Here is a 25,704-nt window from a genome sequence, read left to right on the forward strand (position 1 = left end):
AGTGTGTTCCAAAATGTAATGTAGTGCTTACTAAAATGATGCCTCGGCTACTCTGTGTTGATTCACAGGTTAAATGTATTTTGAATACCCAAGATAACAATATCAAGTCCTACATTGCAATTGGGGAAAGCAATGATTTTCATTGTATAAAAATGTCATTGAATAGTGGAACAAATTAGTAGTAGTGCAAGAGGTTGTATATTTTTAGTTCTTTAAGTTTTTTTTTGTTTTATTTTACTTTTGATTTCAACACTATATGTAAAGTGACACCTAATGGCCAAATATTGTAAGTACAAGTTTCTCAACACACTGGGTTATTTGTGTGATAGCTTTAATGATGCTTTCTTTGCACCCCAAGAAATCTTTCAGCTGAAAACCCCTTCTAGGTTGCTAGAGTTCCATTATCTGTACAGTTGCAAAGAGGAGAAGGAGAGACAGGGTGCCTAAATAATAAGAGATGTGTTTTTACATTGGGCAACACAAATTGAGATTGGTTAGCCTTGTTAAAGGCAGGGAGCCTCAAGTTTGTTTTTTCAACTGGTGTTGGTCAAGGCGGTACTTCACTGTATGAGGTCATCTAAAGATTCTACATATGTCTGAACAAAAGGAATACTAAAAAAAACATTTACTGATATGACTTTTTATTGTATGACTATGATGTGATAAAAGATTGCTCAAAAGCGAGATTTAACATTGTTTTTGCCTTTAGCAAACCTTTATTTGATGTCTTGATTTTCAGGCTATACACAGCTTTGTGACTGGTGGAGTGTTGGTGTTATCCTCTTTGAAATGTTGGTAGGGCAACCTCCATTTCTGGCCTCAACTCCCACAGAAACTCAGTTAAAGGTTTGTGAAATCCATAGATTAGGAAGACTGATTGTAAAATTCAGTGTAATAAAGACTGATACCATGGGTTTTACTATTATAAAAATGCATGCCAACAGGTTACAAGATCACACATACATTTGAGTTATTTTTTGAGTTATGAAAATACTGTTATAAAACTAGCAATTCACCACATAGCCCAAGAATATCTCTGAAAATGAATATGAATCAGTAATATTTTAATGATTCAATGAATTAAACAGTACATGTTTTGCATTATGCATATTTGTCACTGCTGGAGTCATGGAGTTTGTAGGATCAGTCTTTGTACATTAATGTTTTTAGAAAAGCTGAAATGCAATAAATATTAAATTTGTTTTGGAGATTTTTTTTTTTTTAAATGTATTTTACATATTTCTATGCTATTTCTATTAAGAATGTATATAAAATATTTGAACATTTATTTAAATTTTTTAAAATCTTTTACTTTGTGGTACAACACGTTTTCAACCATCATGAATATGCAAATGAACTACAAATGAATTACAAAAAGATGTATGTGAGCAACAAATTGAGTTAAATTATGACATTTAGAAAAATGAGGGGGCATGCCCACTGTAAATGCCACGCAAATGTAATGTGTAAATTGCCAATTGTAATTTAAGGCATACGCAAAAGGTTATCGCAAGACAATTAATAATACACGTGTGTTCTGTATGATTCTCTTGTTGTTTCAGTTTTTATCATTATTTGCCATATATATTATGCTTATTGTTGCTGCAAAAGTTGCTTCTAAAAATACTCAAGGACAGGGGAGTTTACTGTACTGAAAGTGTTGTTAATTTTTTGCAGGTAATTAACTGGGAAAACACACTCCAGATCCCACCGCAGGTTAAACTTAGTCAGGAGGCGGTAGATATAATCAGCCGACTGTGCTGCGCTGCCGAGGAGAGGCTCGGGCGCAATGGGACAGGAGAGATCAAAGAACATTCTTTCTTTGAGAAGATGGATTTCTCCAGCAACCTGCGTACACAACCCGCGCCCTACCTCCCTAAGATCAGCCACCCCATGGACACCTCCAACTTTGACCCAGTGGAAGAAGACAGCCCATGGAAGGACAGCGGTGACAGCACTAAGACCTGGGATACACTCAGCTCCTCTCACAGCAAGCACCCGGAGCACGCCTTCTATGAGTTCACCTTTCGCAGGTTTTTTGACGACAACGGTTGTCCGTTCCGATACCCTAAACCCCCTGAGAATGCGCAAAGTAGCCAGGATCAGACAGACAGAGAGAACCGAGATTCAGAGGATCAATGTGAAGTCTGTGAACCCGTATACGTGTAACACAAGGACAACACACACTATGAGGAACACGTCTTGAAAGCTTGTGCTTGTAAACACTGGCGACAGCTGAATCTTCAAGTCTGAAATTCTAAAAGAAATTGTTCTTGTGCAGCAAGTTCTGGTGGGGAATCGAAAATAGGCTTCTCCATTCAAACTGATAGATACACTCACCCATTAACAAACAAAAAGAAATGACTTCCGAGGTTTTCACAGTCCTAGTATTTAAAGTACAAGTGATTTACAAATGTATTATCCAACTTTTTTTTTCTCCTTTTAAATTTTGAAATTTACCATGAAACCACTATAGAGGGATTGACAGAAAAAGGACATCATGCAAATGTCTTACACACACAGCAAAAATATCAGATCCAGGCCCCTCAGTTTAACTTGGCACAGTGGAATTATTTTCAAATGGAGAACAGTGAGAATAGTGCATGGGCCAGGTGTAATTCACCAGATTATAGTTATAGTTATAAGTTTATAAGTTATTTCCAACTAAAGTATCCCATGGTCAGGTTCACTTTATAGTAAAATGTGATTCCTGCTGATTGTTTACTACATCCTTCCACAGTTTACCATTACGTACACTTCCCTGCATCAGGATCCAGGGTCTACAGTATGTTAATCCTGCTGGTTTCCTTTCAGGAGCTGTTCATTGACTCATCAATAAAATACATAGACAGAATTCCACAATAAAAGAACCCTTGTTAGTTTAAGACATTCTGCAAAGTTACAAAAAAAAAAAAGAACATTAAACTTGGGAGTCTCACACAATGTTTTTCCACATATTAAGATTTTATAAGAAATGGCTCCTGAAAAGATTACTTTTCATAAATATTTTTAACAATGTAGTTTCATCTTCAGGCACACACCTTCCTCTGTGTAGTGTGGTTATACATAATCAGATAATATAGTTATATAATCAAAGAGAAAAGGGTCTACAATAATGATTTTTAAAACCATATTTGACTCGTTGAGCAGTCTAAAAAGAATAATAAAATACAGGGCTCCCTTATTATTTCATGATTTGATAGATTAATTCAACGTTTATCCGTGTAGACAGTTGTTTTTTCATGTATATACTATACTTCACTATATAAGGGGCCTTCACCAATTCACTGCTTCCAGTATTTCTTGAAGTGTAGTGAAAAAACAAGGGAGTCGTAGTCTGTCCTCAAGCTTTTTAACAGTGGATTCCAAAATAATTTTATAAATGTATACATTTTTATTTTTGGGCATAAAAATCACTAGAGGTATATCAAACAACAGGTTAGTGAACAAAATCTTACTTAGAAACCGTTTTGCTGTAAGATTAGATTAATGTAGAGAGAGCATGCACTTACTGTCCATCTTCCAAGTAGCTACTAATTCCAAGGGTTGGATTCTGGCAAACCAAGCTGCTACTGTTTGTGTTGTTCTATTCTCCAGTGAATTGTTCTAACTCTAGCCTAAACACTTACTACTCCTCCAACATTGTGAAAACCAATACCTGAATGTGAAACTCAAATAGGAGAATGCAAATTGAAGTGCTTTATAAATGAGGAGCATGTGATAAAAAGGACAATGTGCAATACAGAATTATATCATTATATAGTTTTATACACATTACAGACATCCTTTTTTAACACTTATTTTATAAAATGTTTTGTAGTTTGTATCTTTTCAATATAGTAAATGGCCTAAAGCTGCTTTTCTTGTGAAAGAGTAGGTTGAATTGAAAGTGTGTGTAAAGTGTGGCATACTGAGTGCCGTTAATGCGAATGGTGTGAAGGATTGATGCATGATCGGTGTTTGTGAATTATGAATGAGAATTGCTTCTGTATCCTCACAGGCCGGTCCTGTGCAAAAAAATTATATACAAAACAAGTACATAAACAAAGCATAACGTATGTAATTAGGCCGGGGCTCTACAAATAAAAACAACTGATCACCAGCTAGATATATGTATTTTTGGCTAAATAATTGATTGGTGACATCATCGGTTTTTCATTTTGACTCAATACCAATGTCCTACCACCCCCTGAAGGCCAAAAAACCCTAAGGTTTGCGTATATTTCTATCCCAGCATTGATGCATGCTTAACAGAATTATCACAAAATGACCTTGGGTAATCAATGTTGAAAAATACATTGGTAGTATTAGATTCATAATGTAATGTTGGGGTTCAGATGTGGTGATGAACTAAAGAAATTAGCTGGATGCAGACGGATTACAGTTCAACAGTTTTATTAAAGCAGCTTCCTGATGCACACTCTCTCCTTCTCAATCACTCAATTGTCAATAAAGCTTGTTGATACTAGCTTACAAAGGTAATTCTACAACCAGGGTCTCATGCTTAGCACAAATTGCCATCTGCAAGTTATTTTCTGGAAGTCATACAAAGCTCAGTTATAGCCAACACATGGCCAGCCATTTCATCAAATGGCTGGCCAGATGATACCCTGAGAAAAAATCGGACTGGAGAGGCTTTTCTTGAAACCGTTTTGGAAGGCGGGGCCACACAGCTGAGCAGATCTTGGTTTTCAGAAATCCTCCAAGAGTTCATGAATGAAGAGCTTGATATTCTGAGTAACACACTTTATGCTTGTGTCTATACTCATATGTCACATCTCCATGGGCCATCTTGTGCTCGAAAGTAGTTTTCAACTTTCAAGAGCTTCTTGTCACTCCCTTGCTAAATCTTCTTGGTATTGATGTGAAGGAAGGAGTTAGTCCTGTATGTACGTTCTGTGATGAGGAGATCAGTGATGAGAATGAATGTACTTGTGTGGACAGCAGCTGGAAAGGATTGAAGGCCTTCTGGGACACCAAACTCAAGGTATTGTCAGAACACACTAAAATGACATTCCCACAATAAGTGAGTGATGGTGAGCAGCAACTCACAAAACTCTGTGCTCAAAGGATCAGAGAGAGGATCTCTACTTCAGTCCATGGAGTTTGTCACAAGTGATTCAGCTATCTCAGCAGAAACGCTCAATAAAATGAAGTATGCTCCTCTTACCAATTTAGGGTGCGAATCAGAGATGGCAAGATTAGACAACAGGATCCAGGTGTCAGGAGGAAACACTCCTGTTGAAACACTACAGAAACGTCGAATCATTGAACAAAATTATCTTTTCAGTTAGGATTCTTGGAAGGACCTATCAAGTGAAGAAGAAAAAAAGTTTCTTTCCCAAAAGAAGAAAAGCAAAGGCTTTGCTTGAAGAATTCAATTCCACAGTGCAAAAAATGAAACGAGCAGCTTCAAGTGACTGCAGAAAATGTGCATATCTTGGATACCTTAACTGATCAACAGATCCTTCAAGAATTTAAATATCTCTGCTCAACAATCACTCCAAACTTGAAAGAGGCTAGTATGGTCAAGGACAAAGAAGGCCAAAGGCGAAAAGTTCTCTTCAGCCGTGAAGTATTGATGAAGGCAATAAAAAACGTTCTGGTGCCAAACTGCAACTTTGACCAAAATATTGATGGAATAGTAGTTTCTGTCTTAAGATCGTTTCCAGAACAATTATAATCTGCCAAAAACATTTACATGCATTGCTTACATTCCAACAATCAGATCAAGAAACGTACGGATTTTAGGTTTTTTTGGCCTCTAATAGGGGGCAATAGGATCAGTATATCAGCTCAAATCATAAATCTAAGGTGACCAATGGATTTAGCATCATTAATAACTCCAGGTATAATCATTTAATTGTGCATTTATCAGTGTTGGAATACATTTGATTTATGTTTCTTGGCCTTTAGGGGCGGTAGGACATTGGTATTGAGTCTAAATGAAAAACTGATGTCACTAATCGATTTTTCAGCCCAAAATACATATATTTAGCTGATGATGAGACTAATTGGACACAAAAAACGTGCACAGTGCCCCAGCCTAATGTAATGGGTCATTGGCAAATGATATATTTTTCCTAGTTTTCTAAATATGTCTTTTGTACCAGGCATAGTTACAAAAATGTCCCTTACGACACATCTGTTAAATTCTCCTTTTGTAATTATATCAATAAAACAACGTTAACAAGAGTAGGATACACTTATCTTATCACTATTGTGTTTTACTGAATTAAAGTAAAATTAAAATGTGTATTCAACACAGGCTAGCTAAAGAAAAGTTCTTGCATTCTGATACGCTATATACAGTGCCTATAGTAAGTATTCACCCCCCTTGGACGTTTTCACAGTTTGTTGTGTTACAACCTGAAATCTTGATGCATTTAAATGAGATTTTTTTTCCTTTGATTTACACAACCTACTCAACACTTTGAAGAGGCAAGAGAATTTTTATTGTGAAACAACAGTTAATGAAAAATAAAAAAAAACTGAAATGTCCTGGTTAGAGAAGTATTCACCCCCCTGAGTCAATACTTGGTAGAACCACCTTTGGCAGCAATTACAGCTGTGAGTCTTGTGGGGTAAGTCTCTACCAGGTTTGCACATCTGGATCGTGCAATATTCCCCCATTCTTCTTGGCAAAACTGTTTAAGCTCTGTCAAGTTGGATGGGGATCATTGGTGGACAGCTATCTTCAAGTCTTGCCACAGATTCTCAATCGGATTCAAGTCCGTGCTTTGACTGGGCCACTCCAGGACATTCACTTTCTTGTTTTTAAGCCACTCTAGTGTCGCTTTGGCTGTGTGCATGGGGTCATTGTCCTGCTGAAAGGTGAATCTTCGTCCCAGTCTTCTGTCTTTTGCAGACTGAAGCAGGTTTTCCTCAAGGATTTGCCTGTATTTAGCTCCATCCATTTTGCCCTCTACCCTGACAAGCTTCCCAGTCCCTGCCAATGAAAAGCATCCCCATAGCATGATGCTGCCACCACCATGCTTCACAGTAGGGGTGGTGTTACTTGGGTGATGTGCTGTGTTGGGTTTGCGCCAGACATAACGCTTTAGGCCAAATAGTTCAAAATTTTGTTTCATCGGACAACAGAATCTTTTGCCACATCTTTTCAGAGTCTCCCACATGCCTTTTTGCAAACAAGCGGGATTTTAGATGTTTTTTTTTTTCAGAAATGGCTTCCTTCTTGCCACTCTTCCATACAGGCCAGATTTGTGGAGTACCTCAGCTATTGTTGACACATGGACAGTTTCTCCCATCTCAGCCACGGAACGCTGTAGGTCTTTCAGAGTTGTCATTGGCCTCTTGCTGGCTTCTCTGACCAATGCCCTTCTTACCCGGCTGCTCAGTTTGGGAGGACAGCCTGCTCTAAGCAGATTGTGGGTGGTGCCGTATACCTTCCACTTCTTAATGATCGACTTGACTGTGCTCCAAGGGATATTCAATGCCTTTTTATACCCCTGATCAGTGCCTTTCCACAACTTTATCCCAGAGTTGTTTTGAAAGCTCCTTGGTCTTCATGGTAGTATCTTTGCTTTGAATGCACTACCCAACTGTGGGACCTTACAGAGACAAGTGTATTTAATCTGAAATCATGTGAACCACTTTTATTGCACACAGATGGACTCCATTTAACTTATTGTGTGAATTCTGAAGGCAATTGGTTGCACCTGAGCTTGTTTAGGAGTGTTCTAGCAAAGGGGGTGAATACTTATCTAATGAAGACTTTTCAGGTTTTTATTTTTAATTGATTTGTTTTTTCACCCCCCCCCCCCCCCCCCCTCCATTTTTTCACACATTGAAAGTGTTGAGTAGGTTGTGTAAATCAAAGGAAAAAAATCCCATTAAATGCATCAAGATTTCAGGTTGTAACACAACAAACTGTGAAAACGTCCAAGGGGGGTGAATACTTCCTATAGGCACTGTAGGTCTTGCACATGCAGTTTTAATAATATCTGGCATCGTGCAAGGTTAAAGAAGTCTGTTAATTTGTTATTCTTGCTTTCACTTTTCCAATGCAAAATAATAGCTTTCTCCATCTAGTGTGGTACAGATATAATTATTTTAAATAAAATTGTATGTCTGCAAAAACATCTTCTTTCAAAACTGCAACAGAAGACCTACATAGTGAATGGAAGTACATTCCAGGATATATGGGATTATTTCATTAATTTTAATTTAGTGTGTTTTAAACACAGTAAACAAGGCAGCCCCCCTTTTCTGGTTAATAATGTCCCCAAGGTGGTTTAGCAATTTTTTTATTCAATAAAAGCCTGGCATGTTTTACATCAAAGAAAGGGTGGCTATTATACAACACATCTTGACAGTGCCATGCACTTTTAGTCTAATGAATTCATTAGTTTAGGCCCCAATCTTATCTTAGCAGAAATGTACACCATATTAGTTTGTACTTTATATTAAATGCATTAATTACTTACTGTAATTAATGTATTTTTATGTTTTATATTTTTAGCTTTGTTTTAAATTTTAAATAAACATTTATATGGTAAGGTTCTGTATAAATAGCAATGGCAGGAGCTGAATTTGCCCACAATTTCTAGATGCAGCTAGAAAACTACCCAGAAACGTATGTTTACACAAAGGTGCTACCCTTTTAGTGCAGACTATAGAAAAGTGAAAATACTGGTGTTTAGAAGATGTGCTCTGCCTCTCCACAGCCTGAAGAAATGCAAATGCAGCATCTGTGCTGGAAACGTATTTTATTAAATTAAACTACAATAGCTACCAAGAATAACTATCTTAGCGTACATTACATCAATACTTGTTTCAGATAAAGCCCTTGAAACACAAGGCAACTTTCTAGCAACTTTTCAAGCAAATAGTTTGTAGTGGATATTGCAATTTACCCTTGTGAAATGAGAAACTTTAAAAGCTGCTTGAAAATGTCACGTTCAACATATTTATGGACTTATTATGAAGGCAATGTTTTAATTTATTATTGCTTTACACAAAATATCTTGTTTTTGCAGTTACAATATAGCTTTAGAAGGGCTTTCACAAGGAAAGCGTACTTTATCAAGATTAACAGGTCCTTTTGTGAAATATTGGAATACTCCAAATAATTATCTGCTTATATTTAATGTATGAATGAGAGATGACTGAAAAGTTTCATGAGTTGTGAAAGCGTCTGACCATCTTTATCTGATGTAATGCCTAATTTAGATATTAAAAAATAAAAATATCCTTTACTGAGGGAGGGGGAGGGGGTGGTCACAGCTTTATATGAACCCCTGCCAATATACATACATTATTACAGTACATATTACAATGTTGCATAATGCTTTATTATTTTGATGTATTCATTTTAGCTATTAATATTAATATATGAATAGTAATAGAACCTGTATACAAACAAATACATGTTTATGCCTACAACAAAGATTATTTACTTGTTTACATTTAAGTATGAAATGAGTGTTGTAAAACTATGCTTAGCTTATCCTTGTCTGTATAAAAACTCTAAGTATTATCATTGTAAGACATTTTTCATTTCACTGGTATTGTGTTACATGGTAGGCATTTCTCAGGAACTCGACCCAACACTGTTTGTTATTTATTATTGTGATTATCTCTGCATTTGAAGGCTTGTCAGCATAGTATATTAATACAGTAAACAAGCTACATAAAATCTGAACCATATGTCTGGTGTGCATCATATTTTTGACTTTCCTGCCTGTTTTTCTTTCAATTATTTTCATGGACATGATACAAAAAATGATCTAAAAACTATGAGACAACTCATACATGTCCTAGTATACCACTTATTTTTCTTCTTGCTCGAAAACTGGGTGCAAAGTGTACTTAGTCTTATAAAAATTTCCCACAGTAGTTTTGCAGTTTTCCCATGCTTTTCCCACGGTTATACTAGGCATTTACCATAATTTACCCTGGTTTGCCATGTTTTATAATGTGCTTTACCATACCTCTCTGGGCTTTACAATGCTTTCACTATGCTTTATTGTTATGTATTACTAGAGTAATCTTTTATGAGGGTACACTCACATGAAGATATGTGTGGTCAGGAAATAAATGGGCAGAAGAATCCAGGGGCTGTCAAATTAATAGACAGGCAGAGTAGAAGCTTTTGGGCTTATTACACTATAGGAGAGCTGAGCAACCTGAGCTAACGAGAAGGCTACATGTGAGTCCCTCAAACACCCTTGAGGGCTGCATGTCCTCCTTACTATACAGTTCAAGAGATCAACACAAACACCCCAATATGTAATAGAACATGATTTTATTGAATAGACTTGTAAATACAATGGAAGACATAGAAATGACAACAGTGTATTGATACAATATTTGCCTTAGCACCTAATAGATAGTTTGGGGCGATCAGAGACCCCCACATATATAAGCCTAGGGACAGCTGTAGAGGTGGAGAAGGAGGAGGTGGAGAGATGTTGATGCTAGCACGGGCACTGCTACCTGGATACTGGCAATTTCTACCGAGGTAAGTGATGTAGTCTCTCCTCCAGTGACTACGCCTAACAAGCACCATCTTGGTTACGAGAAGCTGAATTCTTGCATTTTGATAATACATTTTCTATATTACATTGTAGGACTAGGTTGTATGCAGGTTGTCCCTTAGAGAACCACATGTGGCCCACAGGTTACACACCCTTTCACAATAATGATTGGTTTTATGCTGCTATGTACATTGCTTTGGGTTGCTTGGCATGATAAATGCTTGTGACAGGACAGCATCACTGGCAATGATGTTTAGGCCAGGAAGGGAGACTCAGACACAGAAGTTCCAGGTTTCAGGCGCTAATGCGCACGTTTAATGAAATAAACAAAACACTAAACAGACATGGACACAAACAAAACGCATTAACAAATAAAAAGGGCCAAAACAAAAGTTCTATACAAAAACACTAACGGAGACTTAAATAACACAGGACACGGACACAGCACCATGAAACACCTTCACCAGCATTAACTCCAACGCTACCTATTCTAACACCTGTGAGCACCCTATTTATACGGCTGAAACCTTAATTAATTTATTCACTTATTCAATTCCTGGCAACATTCCCATGTGTTTTTGCAGGGAGGATTTTAACTCCCTCCCTAACACCCAATATTCCCCCACACATACCCATGCCTCGCCAGGTCTTTCGCTCTTGCACACTGCCACAATGCTATATAAATGTTTATATTGTATTTAATTCTACATTGTACACACAGTTATATATTTGAAACACCCAAAGAGTGTAAATTGGATACCATTATGAAATGGGTGTTGAACAACTTAGACAAGATTCAGAAAAAATGTAAAATAGAAATTCATAGTTTGAACAACCAAGGTTGAGAATCAAGTCCCTTAGGTCATGAATGTAGAAGTAAAAAATATAAAAGACCACGTGTGCTGCAGGAAACTACAATATGTTCCTATATAAAGGCAATGCTGTTGTCTTTATCTTACCGTGATTGACATCAACAAAGTGGGGTGATGAAAATATTACTTAATCTTACAAGCTTTACAGTTGAATTGGTTACTATACAGGCTGATTCTTAAAGTGATATATTCAATATTTGCCAGCTGATTCAAGCAATACATGGGTTCATACATTTATTTGGATTAGTTCCATATCTTCTTTTACAGGAATCACTGTCTGTTCAGTAAAAAAATACGCTGTCTTCTATCTTTACTGATATTACCTTTCTTTCATAATCTTGATCTGAAATCTGTACCAGTGTGTGGTGTTGTGGTCAGGGAAAAACAGGCAGAGCAAAGTGGCTGTGCATTCAAATACTGTACCGGTGTATGGTGTTGTGGTCAGGGAAAAACAGAAAGAGGAAAGTGGCTGTGCATTCAAATACTGTACCGGTGTGTGGTGTTGTGGTCAGGGAAAAACAGAAAGAGGAAAGTGGCTGTGCATTCAAATACTGTACCGGTGTGTGGTGTTGTGGTCAGGGAAAAACAGAAAGAGGAAAGTAGCTGTGCATTCAAATACTGTACCGGTGCGTCCAGTCCGGAATATTGGGGCTGCACTGCTGTTGTCCACTTTCACCTACAGCAACACCAGCCTGCAGGGGCTGCCACAAAAAGCCCCCATTGGCTAACATTGGTGCCATCTCCTTGGCAGGGGATTCAAAGGATTCAGGAGATTCGAGGGATGCACCTGGACAGAAGGGACGGGAAGCCCTGGGCAAGAAATTGTTATACAATGTTGTTTTTTTGTTGCCAGGCTTTATGTTATTTTAAGAGTAAGTAGTGGGGTTCTGAAAAACATAGCGATTTACGTCCCCACGTATTGCTACAACTGGGATTTGAGAGCTGTCCTTTAAATCACTGCAGGAAGAGTGATTTAAAAATACCAAAAAAAAAACATACCAAGTGCTCATGGATCGTTATTGCTGTGTTACCTGTTTGACAATGTGGGCAATAATCCTTACACTATCAGTGCACTAGAGCATACATTTTGAAAAGAGCTTTGAAACAGACTTTAAAGTTATAATTGTAAAAAGTTGTCAGGATGTTAACAATGAAAAGAGAAAAAACTACAGGTACGTCATTTAAACAGTTGTAGCAACAAGTGACGATGTATAACGCTATCTGGTGCAATGCATTCACCTCCATGTAGATACTACAACAACAACAACACAGTGCCATTAAGTTTTGTTGCTGATATTGAAATAGGCTTACAATGACTTAGCTACAGTGCCTTGCGAAAGTATTCGGCCCCCTTGAACTTTGCGACCTTTTGCCACATTTCAGGCTTCAAACATAACGATATGAAACTGTAATTTTTTGTGAAGAATCAACAACAAGTGGGACACAATCATGAAGTGGAACGAAATTTATTGGATATTTCAAACTTTTTTAACAAATAAAAAACTGAAAAATTGGGCGTGCAAAATTATTCAGCCCCCTTAAGTTAATACTTTGTAGCGCCACCTTTTGCTGCGATTACAGCTGTAAGTCGCTTGGGGTATGTCTCTATCAGTTTTGCACATCGAGAGACTGAAATTTTTGCCCATTCCTCCTTGCAAAACAGCTCGAGCTCAGTGAGGTTGGATGGAGAGCATTTGTGAACAGCAGTTTTCAGTTCTTTCCACAGATTCTCGATTGGATTCAGGTCTGGACTTTGACTTGGCCATTCTAACACCTGGATATGTTTATTTGTGAACCATTCCATTGTAGATTTTGCTTTATGTTTTGGATCATTGTCTTGTTGGAAGACAAATCTCCGTCCCAGTCTCAGGTCTTTTGCAGACTCCATCAGGTTTTCTTCCAGAATGGTCCTGTATTTGGCTCCATCCATCTTCCCATCAATTTTAACCATCTTCCCTGTCCCTGCTGAAGAAAAGCAGGCCCAAACCATGATGCTGCCACCACCATGTTTGACAGTGGGGATGGTGTGTTCAGGGTGATGAGCTGTGTTGCTTTTACGCCAAACATAACGTTTTGCATTGTTGCCAAAAAGTTCGATTTTGGTTTCATCTGACCAGAGCACCTTCTTCATGTTTGGTGTGTCTCCCAGGTGGCTTGTGGCAAACTGTAAACGACACTTTTTATGGATATCTTTAAGAAATGGCTTTCTTCTTGCCACTCTTCCATAAAGGCCAGATTTGTGCAGTATACGACTGATTGTTGTCCTATGGACAGAGTCTCCCACCTCAGCTGTAGATCTCTGCAGTTCATCCAGAGTGATCATGGGCCTCTTGGCTGCATCTCTCATCAGTCTTCTCCTTGTATGAGCTGAAAGTTTAGAGGGACGGCCAGGTCTTGGTAGATTTGCAGTGGTCTGATACTCCTTCCATTTCAATATTATCGCTTGCACAGTGCCCCTTGGGATGTTTAAAGCTTGGGAAATCTTTTTGTATCCAAATTCGGCTTTAAACTTCTCCACAACAGTATCTCGCACCTGCCTGGTGTGTTCCTTGTTCTTCATGATGCTCTCTGCGCTTTAAACGGACCTCTGAGACTATCACAGTGCAGGTGCATTTATACGGAGACTTGATTACACACAGGTGGATTCTATTAATCATCATTAGTCATTTAGGTCAACATTGGATCATTCAGAGATCCTCACTGTACTTCTGGAGAGAGTTTGCTGCACTGAAAGTAAAGGGGCTGAATAATTTTGCACCCCCAATTTTTCAGTTTTTTTTTTGTTAAAATAGTTTGAAATATCCAATAAATTTCGTTCCACTTCATGATTGTGTCCCACTTGTTGTTGATTCTTCACAAAAAATTACAGTTTCATATCTTTATGTTTGAAGCCTGAAATGTGGCAAAAGGTCGCAAAGTTCAAGGGGGCCGAATACTTTCGCAAGGCACTGTATATTGAAATGCAAACACAAGTCAAAAAGGAAGTTAGAAAGGCCAAGAGAGAGATAGAAATCAATATTGCTAAGGGGGCTAAAACCAATTCCAAAATGTTTTTCCAATATTATAACAGCAAGAGAACATTCAAAGAGGAGGTTAAATGTCTAAGAGACACAAATGGCAAAATCATAGACGAAGAAAAAAAAATAGCAAATATATTAAATTATTACTTTTCACAAGTTTTTACAAAGGAGGACACGGACAACATGCCCCACATGTCGACCTGTTCCTATCCAATTTTAAATAACTTTAGCATAACAGAGGCAGAAGTGTTAAAGGGACTAGGAGCTCTTAAAATAAACAAATCCCCTGGGCCAGATGAGATCCTCCCAATAGTACTCAAAGAAATGAAAGAAGTTATTTACAAACCGCTAACCAAGATCATGCAACAGTCTCTTGACACAGGGGTTGTACCGACAGACTGGAAAATAGCAAACGTAATACCAATCCACAAAAAGGGAGACAAAACCGAACCAGGTAACTACAGACCAATAAGCCTGACTTCTATTATATGTAAACTTATGGAAACTATAATAAGATCCAAAATGGAAAATGACCTGTATGGTAACAATATCCTGGGAGACAGCCAGCATGGTTTTAGGAAAGGGAGATAGTGTCTAACAAACCTACTTGACTTTTTTGAGGATGCAACATTGAAAATGGATAACTGCAAAGCATACGACAAAGTCCCGCATAAAAGATTAATTCTGAAACTGAACGCAGTAGGGATTCAAGGAAATGCATGCACATGGATTAGGGAGTGGTTAACAGGTAGAAAACAGAAAGTAATGATTAGAGGAGAAACCTCGAAATGGAGTGAAGTAACCAGTAGTGTACCACAGGGATCAGTATTAGGTCCTCTGCTATTCCTAATCTACATTAATGATTTAGACTCTGATATAGTAAGCAAACTCGTTAAATTTGCAGACGACACAAAAATAGGAGGAGTGGCAGACACTGTTGAAGCAGCAAAGGTCATTCAAAATGATCTAGACAGCATTCAAAATTGGGCAGACACATGGCAAATGAAATTTAATAGAGGAAAGTGTAAAGTATTGCATGCGGGCAATAAAAATGTGCATTATAAATATCATATGGGAGATAGTGAAATAGAAGAAGGGAACTATGAAAAAGACCTAGGAGTTTATGTTGACTCAGAAATGTCTTCATCTAGACAATGTGGGGAAGCTATAAAAAAGGCCAACAAGATGCTCGGATATATTGTGAGAAGTGTTGAATTTAAATCAAGGGAAGTAATGTTAAAACTCTACAATGCATTAGTAAGACCTCACCTAGAATATTGTGTTCAGTTTTGGTCACCTTGTTACAAAAAGGATATTGCTGCTCTAGAAAGAGTGCAAAGAAGAGCGACCAGAATTATCCCGGGTTTAAAAGGCATGTCGTATGCAGACAGGCTAAAAGAATTGAATCTATTCAGTCTTGAACAAAGAAGACTACGCAGCGATCTGATTCAAACATTCAAAATCCTAAAAGGTATAGACAATGTCAACCCGGGGGACTTCTTTGACTTGAAAAAAGAAAAAAGGACCAGGGGTCATAAATGGAGATTAGATAAAGGGGCATTCAGAACAGAAAATAGGAGGCACTTTTTTACACATAGAATTGTGAGGGTCTGGAACCAACTCCCCAGTAATGTTGTTGAAGCTGACACCCTGGGATCCTTCAAGAAACTGCTTGATGAGATTCTGGGATCAATAAGCTTCTAACAACCAAACGAGCAAGATGGGCTGAATGGCCTCCTCTCCTTTGTAAACTTTCTTATGTTCTTATGTTCTTATGTTCTTATGAAATAGGCTCACAATGACTTAGCTAAATTGAAATAGGCTCACAGTGGCTTAGCTATATTGAAATAGGCTCACAGTGGCTTAGTTATATTGAAATAGGCTCACAATTTAATAGTTGTTAACAGTAATATTATAGATGGATTAATGAATGCAGATTTCTAAAAGTATTTCACAATCAATCTCTCTTTAGTTTCTGTTTGGATGTCCTGTCTTTTTGTACCGCAAAATGTGGCACACTTAGTTGGCTATTAAGAGATTCACAAGAACTGGGTGTGGTGTTTAGTAGTAGATTAAAGCAAGAAGCAGGCAGTATACATTTCACGTCTTTATTGCAACGCCATCTTATTCAACTCCTCACAGTATTTTCTAAGCATGCACATCTATCTATCTATCTATCTCTCTCTCTCTCTCTCTCTCTCTCTCTCTCTCTCTCTCTCTCTCTCTCTCTCTCTATATATATAAATATATATATATATATATATAGACATGCTCAAATTTGTTGGTACCCTTACAGCTCATTGAAATAATGCTTCATTCCTCCTGAAAAGTGATGAAATTAAAAGCTATTTTATCATGTATACTTGCATGCCTTTGGTATGTCATAGAATAAAGCAAAGAAGCTGTGAAAAGAGATGAATTATTGCTTATTCTACAAAATATATTCTAAAATGGCCTGGACACATTTGTTGGTACCCCTTAGAAAAGATAATAAATACTTGGATTATAGTGATATTTCAAACTAATTAGTTTATTTAATTAGTATCACACATGTCTCCAATCTTGTAATCAGTCATTCAGCCTATTTAAATGGAGAAAAGTAGTCACTGTGCTGTTTGGTATCATTGTGTGCACCACACTGAACATGGACCAGAGAAAGCAAAGGAGAGAGTTGTCTGAGGAGATCAGAAAGAAAATAATAGACAAGCATGGTAAAGATAAAGGCTACAAGACCATCTCCAAGCAGCTTGATGTTCCTGTGACAACAGTTGCAAATATTATTAAGAAGTTTAAGGTCCATGGAACTGTAGCCACCTCCCTCGGTGCGGCCGCAAGAGGAAAATCGACCCTAGATTGAACAGAAGGATAGTGCGAATGGTAGAAAAAGAACCAAGGATAACTGCCAAAGAGATACAAGCTGAACTCCAAGGTGAAGGTACATTAGTTTCTGATCGCACCATCCGTCGCTTTTTGAGCGAAAGTGGGCTCCATGGAAGAAGACCCCACTGGACTCCACTTTTGAAAGAAAAACATAAAAAAGCCAGACTGGAATTTGCTAAAATGCATATTGACAAGCCACAATCCTTCTGGGAGAATGTCCTTTGGACAGATGAGTCAAAACTGGAGCTTTTTGGCAAGTCACATCAGCTCTATGTTCACAGACGAAAAAAAGAAGCTTTCAAAGAAAAGAACACCATATCTACAGTGAAACATGGAGGAGGCTCGGTTATGTTTTGGGGCTGCTTTGCTGCGCCTGGCACAGGGTGCCTTGAATCTGTGCAGGGCACAATGAAATCTCAAGACTATCAAGGCATTCTGGAGCGAAACGTACTGCCCAGTGTCAGAAAGCTCTGTCTCAGTCGCAGGTCATGGGTCCTCCAACAGGATAATGACCCAAAACACACAGCTAAAAGCACCCAAGAATGGATAAGAACAAAACATTGGACTATTCTGAAGTGGCCTTCTATGAGTCCTGATCTGAATCCTATCGAACATCTATGGAAAGAGCTGAAACTTGCAGTCTGGAGAAGGCACCCATCAAACCTGAGACAGCTGGGGCAGTTTGCTCAGGAAGAGTGGGCCAAACTACCTGTTAACAGGTGCAGAATTCTGATTGAGAGCTACAGAAAACATTTCATTGCAGTGATTGCCTCTAAAGGTTGTGCACAAAATATTAGGTTAGTGGTCCCATCATTTTTGTCCATGCCATTTTTATTTGTTTTCTTATTTACAATATTATGTTGAATAAAAAATCAAAAGCAAAGTCTGATTTCTATTAAATATGGAATAAACAATGGTGGATGCCAATTACTTTTGTCAGTTTCAAGTTATTTCATAGAAAATTGTGCATTCTTCGTTTTTTGTGGAGGGGTACCAACAAATTTGAGCACGTCTGTATATAATATATATATATATATATATAATCAGAGAATTGTGAGGGTCTGGAACCGACTCGTTTGGTTGTTAGGATCAATAAGCTACTAACAACCAAACGAGCAAGATGGGCTGAATGGCCTCCTCTCGTTTCTAAACTTTCTTATGTTCTTATGTTCTTATCCCTATAACAGCACCATCTACTGTTGAAACTAAATAATGAATTGTCATATGACACAACATTGGATTCCACCCTCTACTAGTATTTTAATTGATATCCTGACAGCTAACCTTTCTACAGTACCTCAATAAAATGATTCCAGATTGTCCCCACCTTGCAAATCAATTCACTACGTAGGTCTGAAAGAAACACATGTTTTAGCAAATACCATTATCATTTTTAAAACATTATATTCAGGGGTGTAGCTAGGATTAGATTTTTACTGAGGCAAAACAAAAACAAAAACAAAAGCTGAACAAACCTCTTGCAGATCCTGTTCATGTTACAAAGGTAAAAGTTATCATCTTATAAAGCCTGGAGACTGATCATGCAAACTGCAAAGCAATATTAAGTCCCTTGGATGATGATGCTAATGTTAAAATTTGATTACCCATATTATTTCAAAGATTAAAACTAATTATCTCCCAGCAAAACCACAGTAACCTAAAATGACCATATTGACACTGTCAGAAATATGTGATTTTAACAAGAATATAACATCAATATTAATAAGTAGATGGGTTCATACATTTATTGACTTGCATTTGGTTCACTGCTACTTAAGTTGCCTTACACTGCTGGGACTGGTAACTGCTGCAGACTGGTAAGACTGGTGCTGATACTGGGACTGGTGCTAACACTGACTTGTGCTGACACTGTGACTGGTGCTGACACTGCTGGTGACACTGGGACTGCTGGTTACACTGGGACTGGTGCTGACACTGCTGACACTGGTGTTGACACTGGGACTGGTGTGGACACTGTGACTGGTGCTGACACTGCTGGGACTGGTGCTGACACTGCTGGGACTGGTGCTGACATGGAGAATTGTGCTGACATGGGGACTGGTGCTGACACTGGGACTGGTGCTGACACTGCTGGGACTGGTAATGACACAGGGACTGGTGCTGATGCTGTGACTGGTGCTGACACGGGGACTGGTGCTGACACTGACTGGTGCTGACACTGCTGGGACTGGTGCTGCACTGGGACTGGTGCTGACACTGCTGACACTGGTGTTGCACTGGGACTGGTGCTGTTCGAGTACAACTCTATAGTACTTTGACAAGATATTCACCAAAAATAATAATAATAATAATAATAATAATAATAATAATAATAATAATAATAATAATAATAATAATGTGATGTTGCCACCTCTGAACGCTAGCTCTCCTTTGAAAGTTTACATAGTTTCTCACACCATTCTAATATTCTTTTGTCAATATAAATCGACGATAGGCAGCAGTACAGTACTCCAGGCGGGGGAAACCGGTCCCAGAAGTCCTGGTGCTGCCTAGCGCACAGGCCGGGTCTCTATAGATGCAAATACACAGCCACTATGCAATAATAAAACGCTATGCTATGGCAGGTAGGGTGATACTTGGACGAGCTGACTGTCCAATTAAAGTGACAAGAAAAAAAACAAAACAAAACAAAAAAACATACAGCCAGCTATCCCGGTACGCTACACATTTAATGTCTTCATAAAAACAGGTACTCTTGGATTTTTGCTGTGCTGGCGTTAAAACATTCTATATGAAAAAGATTTATCAAAACGTATTGCAGCTAAACATCACATTGCGCAGGGGAAAAACAACATGTGAAGAAATTAAAAATACTATATATATATATACTGTATATATATATATATATATATATATATATATATATATATATATATATATATATATATATAAATCAATTTTACACTCTGTAACAGGGAGAGATCTGGACTGGCCGTCTGACGCAGGCACGATGCTGCAGGGAGGGGGCGGCAGTCCCGTGGGGTCGGCCTGTCAGTCATGGCAGTGACACGGAGAGGTGGGGAGGAGGGTGTGTGCGCTTTCCCCCTCTCTGAGTGGCTGGTAGGCGGGCTCTAATGGGATTGTGTGCCCTATAAAAATAATACTCTGCTGTTTCCTCAGCTCTGCCCTTTTAAAGAAACAAACAAAAGACGTACTGGGAAGTACGGGAGCCGGGACCGAGAGAGAACCGGGACCAAAAAGAAAAACGAGGAAAACAACGAAAAAAAGATAAAGAACGAAAAAAAACCTAACTGTAGTGGGGAACCCGTGGGCAGACCCCTTGTGTAGTGTGAGGGTAGGCTGAGGAGACGGCCAGAGTAGGACGGAGACCCGGGCCGTGCGGCTAGCGACGGCTGGGGTAACGCTGCCGAAGTGCAGCACCTTTTCTTTTGTAGTTTTGTTACTGTGTTTTATTTTCCTGTTTTTTTTTCCACCTTTGGTTTTGGAATTATTGTTTGAGCACTTGTAAGTGCGCCCGCACTTGAACCGTACCGTACTGGTATGTCCCGTGGTTCTGTGTTACCATAGTTGGTACGCAGACCACGATGAACAGCGCCCTCTGCGGGATAAAAATAAAAAGTACACCCAGCACAATAAAACTGGGCACCTGTGCGGTGCTTCAAGTACACCTGCTGTTTCTTGTGTCAGTGAATCACCCACCCCCTCCCACACGTGGTGTCAGAAGTGGGGTTCACTGGCATTGCCCATAAAGGCAGTGCACAAAATAAATCATGGATGCCACACAGTTCGCCGCCATGATGGACCTCCTGCGCCAGACCCTCATGGCTGCGGTGCAGGGGGCGGCTAGACCCGCAGCTCCAGACCCCCGGTTGCAGAGGCCCACGAAAATGACCGCCGAGGATCGACCTGAGGCATATTTGGAGGTGTTTGAGGCCATGGCGACCTCGGCCGGGTGGGATCCGGCACAGTGGGCCAGCTACCTGTTGCCTCAGCTGACGGGAGAGGCTCAAGCAGCGGCGAGAACGCTGTCCCCAGCGCAGATGTTGGATTACCCAGTGCTGAAGACGGCTATCCTTAATCGCGTTGGGGCCACGCCGGAGGGTTATAGGAAAAAGTTCCGGGGAGAGCATTTCGCTGCAGGGGAGCATCCCCGAACCATCGCCCACCGTCTTAAGGATTACGCCATGGGTTGGCTGAACCCGGATGCCACCACCAAAGCCAGGTTGGTGGAAGTAATCGTGGTAGAGCGGTTCCTGGAGTGTTTGGCCCCGGGACCTCGGCTGTGGGTACAGCGGCAGGCACCTGCCACTCTGGATCGGGCGGTCGAGTTAGCGGAACAATACCAGGCAGCGGAGCCAACGCCCACGAGACTGCCTGGGAAGAGTGTGGCTACCGAAGCACCCCCTCTACTGGGCCCTGAGAGGGCGAAGGGACTGGGGGGGAGGGGTAGCCAAGTATTTGGTCGAGGGGTGACCGCGGGAGCTCCCGGCCCGGGAACCGGAGCGGGGTGGGGTTCCCTGCGGGCTGCTGCGGTGTCGGACCGGGGTCTCGCGCGGCCACCTTATCGACGAGCCCCTTTGATGGCTCCGGTTTTTCCACCTCTTGCTGGAGCTCCGAGGCAAGAAACCAGTCCACCGAGGTGTTGGACGTGCAGGGAGGTGGGCCACATCGCGCGGGACTGTCCCGTGATGGAGTGTGACCTCAGCCGACCAGGTAAGCATGTTCAATTACCTCAGTCACTCCAGCAGACGGGTTTTGTTATTCCTGTGACAGTGGATGGTACAAAAACCAGGCGCTCCTGGATTCAGGGTGTGGTCAGTCCCTAATACAGGATAGCCTAATCTCACCGGGGCATAAGCAAATATTGGGACGGGTGCATATTAAATGTATTCATGGGGATGTACGCTCATATCCTAAGGTTAACATAACAGTGAAAATTGGACAGCAGATGACACAGGTGCAGGTGGGGTTGTGTCCTCGATTGCCGGTACCGGTAGTTGGGCAATTCAAAAGTTGGTTGGCTGCCCTGACGGCCCCGTCCTCCCTATTGGCTAAGAAAGAGGAAGTAATTGGAGAGATCTTTCCCTTTCGGGACCCGGAGTGGTTTTGTCATAAATTTAAACCCCGTAAAACTAAACGGGAGCGCCGGGCTGCGAAGAATGAGGGCTGGCAGTGGAGGGGGCTTGAAAAGTTTCAGGTGGGGGCGATTGGTGAAGAGTCTGGGGGGGAGACCGCGGAGCCAGCGCAGGGGTCTGGTTCGGCTGCTTCCGCTCAGGACCGACCTGATCCCGAGCTGGAAGCCATGGGAGCTGATTTTTTAGCTCGTTCCCGTGACTTCCGACTCGAGCAAGGGCGTGACGACGTGCTGGGCAGGCTCTTTGACCAAGCAGCTGTGGTTAATGGTTGGGTGGTCGAGCCCAGACGCGCCGCCACGTACCCTCACTTTGAAATCGCTCGAGACCTCCTGTACCGTGTCGACAAATTGCCCCAGACCGGGGAAGTGCGTCACCAGTTGCTGATACCTCAACCCTTTAAGGAGGATTTATTGCGGCTGGCTCACGCTATTCCTTTGTCTGGTCATTTGGGCAGGGATAAGACTAAAGCAAGGCTTGTGTCACGGTTCTACTGGATGGGGCTGGATGGTGACGTCAGACGTTTTTGCGAACGTTGTGGGGAGTGTCAAAAGGCTAGTCCTAGAGCCGTTCCACGAGCCCCACTGGTGCCGTTGCCCCTAGTGGAAGCTCCGTTTGAGCGTATTGGAATGGATTTGGTTGGGCCGCTGGAGAGGAGTGCGGCGGGATACACACACCTATTGGTCATTCTGGATTACGCCACGCGTTATCCCGAGGCCATTCCCCTTCGCTCTACCTCAGCCAAATCTATTGCCAACGAGCTTGTGAAGGTCTTTTCCCGAGTGGGGATCCCCAAAGAAATACTGACCGACCAAGGCACCAACTTTATGTCCCGACTAATCCGCGGAACATGTAAACTTTTGGGGATTAAGACCATTAGGACCTCGGTGTTTCATCCTCAGACCGATGGTCTTGTGGAGCGCTTTAATAAAACCCTTAAGAACATGTTGCGCAGATTTATTAATAGTGATGTGCGTTACTGGGACCAGCTGATTCCTCCCCTTCTCTTTGCGATCAGAGAGGTACCCCAGGCTTCCACGGGTTTTTCACCATTCGAGCTGCTGTATGGGCGAAGACCCCGGGGTGTGCTTGATCTGGTCAAAGAGATGTGGGAGGAGCAGCAGGATAATTCGACTAATACAGTCCGGTATGTGTTGGACCTGCGCAAACGTCTTGAGTCTGTGGGAAAATGGGCGCATGACAATTTGCAGCAGGCTCAGCACAGACAGGAGACGCAGTAGCCCGAGGAGCCCGGTTACGCACATTTCAGCCGGGGGATAAAGTACTTCTATTATTACCCAGTTCTGAGTCGAAACTTCTGGCTAAGTGGCAAGGACCTTTTGAGGTTACACGCCGGATTGGGGCGGTGGATTATGAGATCTGCCAGCCGGAGCGACGGAGAGAGAAACACATTTATCATGTAAACCTCTTGAAGCCCTGGCTGCAACCGAAGGCATTGGTAGTGGCGCAGGCAGATGACGTCACCGACCTGGGACCTGATCTTTCTGTGGTGGCGAAAACAGGGTCGGTACAGATTGCAGAAAATCTGACACCAACACAGAAATGTCAGGCTCGGGCGCTGGTGACGGAATTTCCTGATGTGTTTTCTCCCGTCCCGGGGCAGACTCGAGTAGCCCATCATCACATTGAAGTTGAGCCGGGGGCGCCAGTTCGCCAGAGGCCGTACCGCATACCTGAGCGTAAAAGACAGGTAATAAAAACGGAGATTGATGAAATGCTGAGACTGGGGGTGATAGAGGAGTCCCAAAGTGACTGGAACAGTCCAATTGTTTTAGTGGATAAGCCAGACGGGTCCACTCGGTTTTGCATTGACTTCAGGCGAGTTAATGAGAGATCGAGGTTTGACGCTTATCCCATGCCTCGGGTAGATGAGTTGCTGGAGCGTCTAGGCACGGCTCATTTTATGACGACACTGGATTTAACGAAGGGGTACTGGCAGATACCCCTGACCCCGGAATCCCGAGAGAGGACGGCGTTTTCGACTCCCTTCGGGTTATACCAATTTAGGACCATGCCTTTTGGGTTGCACGGAGCACCAGCCACTTTCCAGCGGATGATGGATCGCATTTTGCGGCCCCATCAGCAGTACGCCGCTGCTTACATAGATGACGTGGTTATCCACAGTGAGGATTGGCCGAGTCATCTGTGTAAGGTAGCGGCGGTATTGCAATCCTTGCGGGAGGCTGGGCTCACTGCTAACCCAAAGAAATGTGCCATTGGGAAGAGCGAGTCGGAGTATTTGGGGTATCGAGTAGGGAGCGGCCAGATCAGACCGCTGATTGCTAAGGTGAAGGCCTTGGCTGACTGGCCGGTCCCTACGACCAAAACCCAGGTGCGCTCTTTCTTGGGACTAGCGGGCTATTATAGGAAGTTCATCCCGAGCTTCGCCACGCTCGCTGCTCCCTTGACAGACCTCACCAGGAAGGCTGCCCCAAATACGGTTCAGTGGACGGAGCCGTGCCAGAGGGCCTTTCTCGCTCTGAAGCGAAGGCTGTGTAGCAAGCCAGTGCTGTGCAGTCCTGATTTCAGCAAGAGGTTCACCCTGCAGAAGGATGCGTCAGAGACAGGTCTCGGGGCAGTGTTGTCTCAGGAGGTGCGGGGAAGCGAGCACCCGGTCCTGTATATCAGCAGGAAGCTCCTTCCCCGTGAAAAGAACTATAGTACCATCAAGAAGGAGTGTCTCGCCGTAAAATGGGCAGTCGAGTCACTCCGGTACTACCTCCTGGGGCGACACTTCACCCTGATTACAGATCATGCCCCCTTAGCATGGCTTCACCGGATGAAAAATAATAATGCCAGGATCACGCGGTGGTACTTGGCCCTGCAGCCCTATGCCTTCCGGGTTGTCCACCGAGCAGGAAAACTCCATCTAAATGCTGATTTTTTCTCTCGGGAAGGAATGGGGGTGTAGGATTTCGAATGGACCGGTGGTGCCATTCTGAGGGGGAGGATGTGTAACAGGGAGAGATCTGGACTGGCCGTCTGACGCAGGCACGATGCTGCAGGGAGGGGGCGGCAGTCCCGTGGGGTCGGCCTGTCAGTCATGGCGGTGACACGGAGAGGTGGGGAGGAGGGTGTGTGCGCTTTCCCCCTCTCTGAGTGGCTGGTAGGCGGGCTCTAATGGGATTGTGTGCCCTATAAAAATAATACTCTGCTGTTTCCTCAGCTCTGCCCTTTTAAAGAAACAAACAAAAGACGTACTGGGAAGTACGGGAGCCGGGACCGAGAGAGAACCGGGACCAAAAAGAAAAACGAGGAAAACAACGAAAAAAAAGATAAAGAACGAAAAAAACCTAAC

At 41.6% G+C, this 25,704-nt stretch overlaps 1 protein-coding gene across 4 annotated transcripts in view; it reads left to right on the forward strand.

Moving 5' to 3' along the window:
- The window catches only part of LOC117407399 (serine/threonine-protein kinase LATS2-like), a 44,149-nt gene extending 36,361 nt beyond the window's left edge, over positions 1-7,788 (forward strand). For all 4 annotated transcript variants that reach the window (XM_059028760.1, XM_059028759.1, XM_034012381.3 and 1 more), the window contains 2 exons: positions 740-846; positions 1,678-7,788. In XM_059028760.1, the coding sequence (XP_058884743.1) occupies positions 740-846; positions 1,678-2,169 (599 nt within the window). In that variant the 3' untranslated portion in view covers positions 2,170-7,788. The remainder of the gene's footprint in view (positions 1-739; positions 847-1,677) is intronic.
- The last annotated feature ends 17,916 nt before the right edge of the window (positions 7,789-25,704 follow it).

This window comes from Acipenser ruthenus, chromosome 8, assembly GCF_902713425.1.
Source record: "Acipenser ruthenus chromosome 8, fAciRut3.2 maternal haplotype, whole genome shotgun sequence".
Taxonomy (NCBI): Eukaryota; Metazoa; Chordata; class Actinopteri; order Acipenseriformes; family Acipenseridae; genus Acipenser; species Acipenser ruthenus.